The sequence below is a fragment of the Microtus ochrogaster genome, chromosome 6, assembly GCF_000317375.1.
Source record: "Microtus ochrogaster isolate Prairie Vole_2 chromosome 6, MicOch1.0, whole genome shotgun sequence".
In the NCBI taxonomy this organism is placed as follows: Eukaryota; Metazoa; Chordata; class Mammalia; order Rodentia; family Cricetidae; genus Microtus; species Microtus ochrogaster.
In genome coordinates this window covers 71,364,408-71,367,438 of record NC_022013.1, presented here as the reverse complement: position 1 = coordinate 71,367,438, position 3,031 = coordinate 71,364,408, and the positions used below count along the sequence as shown (strand labels likewise).

The following is a 3,031-nucleotide window of genomic DNA, read 5'->3' as shown; positions in this document are numbered from 1 at the left end:
CTCCCTATGTAGCCCTGACTGGCCTGGAACTCAAGAGAGACTCACCTATTTTTACCTTCTGAGTGCTAGGGATTAAAGGTGTACACCACCATGTCAGAATTGTTTCTTCTCTATAAATTAATATTGAAAGACAATAGATGGAAGATGATATCCTGTGGAGCAGTTTTATTTAACACGTAACTGAAAACAATAAAATCCATACATATAACATGTAACAACAAAAAACAGTGCTTTTCCACTTGGTATTGACATGAAACAAGGAAAAACTTTATATAAATCACTGCATAGAAAACCTAGAAATTCTCAAAGGTTGCCAGGCAGCCATTTCCCAGCATCCCTGTCTTCTGCAGTTCAGAGACACCCTGCCTGCCTCCTTGGTTTGAAGTGGGTGCAGGGCAGAAGGAACCGGCTACTGGATTTCTGTGGGTGTTTGATCTTAGGAACTTGAGATATTTTGCCCAGTTGGGCTCTTCTTTTACATTTGAAAGTCACTGATCCTAATAAGCTATTTCTTTTTTAAAAGATGTTTATTTTTTGTAAATGGGTGTTTTAACTACATGTATTCTGTGCACTATGTGTGTGCCCAATGCCCGAGGTTTTGGAAGAAGGTATCATATCCTCTGGAATTAGAGTAGCTGAACCTGGAGCCTTTGCAGAGCAACAAGTAGTCTTACTACGCTGCCTCTCCAGCCCCCTATGACCTATTTCTAAGTACATATGAAGGTTGTTTCTCAACAGCGATTTCTTTTCCCTGACTGTGAACTTGAGCTATTGGTAGGGGCTCAGAGAAAAAGACTTGAAATCTAAACATCTACTGACTGGCTTTGCTTAAACCATCAAACCAAAAAAAGCTGTTCAAGGCAACATACATGCAGCTCCACAGACCATGTTCAGCAACCAGGAAGCAGTCCATCTTCCCTTGTTGTTGCTCAGGTGGTATATCTGCTTTGCATTTCTGACAGAAATGACATGCCTTAGAGTCCATGAGAACGGCGACTCTGTCATGCTGGTGACAGTAGAAAGCATCTCACTGAAGATCTACAATGCACGGGAGTGGATGGGCCTTTCCCGTTTGACTGGCTTTCCACAAGATTCTTATTCATTCTGATCACAGCTTTGACACGGAAAAACATTTAGCTCAAGCTTCCAGGCTATCATGTCCACCTTATAATCACTCTGGGGAATCATGGTTCTACTTACTAGGTAAATAAGTTGCATTCTAGAGTTTAAGAATTAAAGTAATACCTCTACTTCTAAGTATGAGCCTGTGCCGGCTGGTTTTTGTCAGCCTGACACAATTGGGAGTCATCTGGGAAAGGGAACCCTCAGTTGATAAAATGCCTCCCCAGATTGCCTATAGACAGGTCTGTGGGGGCATTTTCTTGATTAAAGATTGATATGGGATCCAGCCCACTGTAGGCAGTACCATCTTGGGGAGGTGATCCTGGGGTGTGTAAGAGGCTGAGCAAGCCAGTAAGTATCATTCTTCAGTGGCCTTTGCTTCAGTTCCTGCCTTAAGCTCCCAGCCTGGAACTTAATGATGGATTATCAGCTGTAAGGCAAATAAATTCTTTGCGCCTTGTTTGGATCATGGTGTTTATCACAGCAATAGGAAGCAAGAGAGGACAAAGCCCAAAGGATGATGGCTGATCTTACTTTCTGTAGAAAAACAAAGCTAGTGCTGGAGAACAAAGGGAAATACCAGTGCAAAGGAATGTTATGAGATGCTTTCTGAAACTTCCTCACATTCTTCACAGGCTGTAGAGATGGTTCAGCAGCTAAGAACAAGAGCTGCTCTCGCAGAAGATCAGGTTCAGAACTGACACCCTCATTTGACTTCTGTGGGTACCAGGCACATTCTTGGTGCATATGCCCACATGCAGGCAAAATATTCATACACATAAAATTAAATAAGTCTTTAATTTTATTTTAAATTTTATTCAGATTAGGGTTTATAAAAAATTGTAAGAGCAATAAAACAAATAACAAAAACTAACCAAATAGTTCTCTACAACCAGTAAGTTGGGAAGGACACGCACACACAAACACACATACACACAAAACTTGTAAGCAATGAAACAGATGCATTTACAAACACACCCATTTTGTACATCTCACACACAAACTGACAGATAGTACCTACCCTTCTTCCACACTCAGGGCGCCACTCCAACCAACAGCAAACTGCATTTCTTCCTTCCCTTTATCACCATGCTTCCATTTTGCTGGGGAAAAAAAGATAAAATAAAACCAGTAATTTACTTATAAATTTTGATCTTTCCCCTTTAAGAAGCTGAGTATAAAACAGTTCTGTAGAGTCTGACTTGTGTACTCATTACAGATCAAGACACATTTTTAGTTTTTAAGAGCATTTCTGTAGGACCATCTGGTCCCCTAGCTTTTGGTCTCCCCTTCCTCCAGTTTAAACCAACTTATTACTCTATTTAAAGTTTCTGTAGAATAAAGTTATGAAAGCACATGTACCACCATACTGGCTTTATTGAGAAGACTACTTTTATTTTCAAATGGCAAGGGAATGTTTTGCATTAGAGTTTTGCCATGGGAATGAACTTTCTCTGTAAGACTACCCACAAACATCTTATACATAATCTTCCTTTGTTCTATGATGTTTTTCAGCCTGCGTAGCTCCAAATCCTAATACTTAATCTTCAACAAAAATCTGTGAGCTGAAAACCTATGCACCAAGTGAAAATTTACAGTGACTTGAGTTTTCAAGCTGCAGCCCCTTTCACTGTGTGAGGGGCCAGTTGCAGCCCATTTCAGCACTGAGTATCCCTCAGTTTTTAAGGACAGCTTAAAAACAAACAAATGACAACCAGAGGCAAAGCAGAATAAAAAGAAAGTACTCTAAGGAGAAGGCTCAGCCTGTAAAGTGCTTGCTGTCCAAACATGAGGACCTGAGCTCCATCCCTAGCACGCGCACACACACACACGCACACACACACACACACACACACACACACACACACAGAGACACAAGGGAGGTAGTTAAGTAGGTAGAAAGGAGAGG

The 3,031-nt window shown here is 41.0% G+C and overlaps 1 protein-coding gene across 2 annotated transcripts in view; it reads right to left on the bottom strand.

Moving 5' to 3' along the window:
- Rab3gap2 (RAB3 GTPase activating non-catalytic protein subunit 2) overlaps positions 1 to 3,031 on the bottom strand; it is an 81,217-nt gene that overhangs the window by 47,691 nt on the left and 30,495 nt on the right. For both annotated transcript variants that reach the window (XM_005348830.3, XM_005348832.3), the window contains exon 4: positions 2,144 to 2,225. In XM_005348830.3, the coding sequence (XP_005348887.1) occupies positions 2,144 to 2,225 (82 nt within the window). The remainder of the gene's footprint in view (positions 1 to 2,143; positions 2,226 to 3,031) is intronic.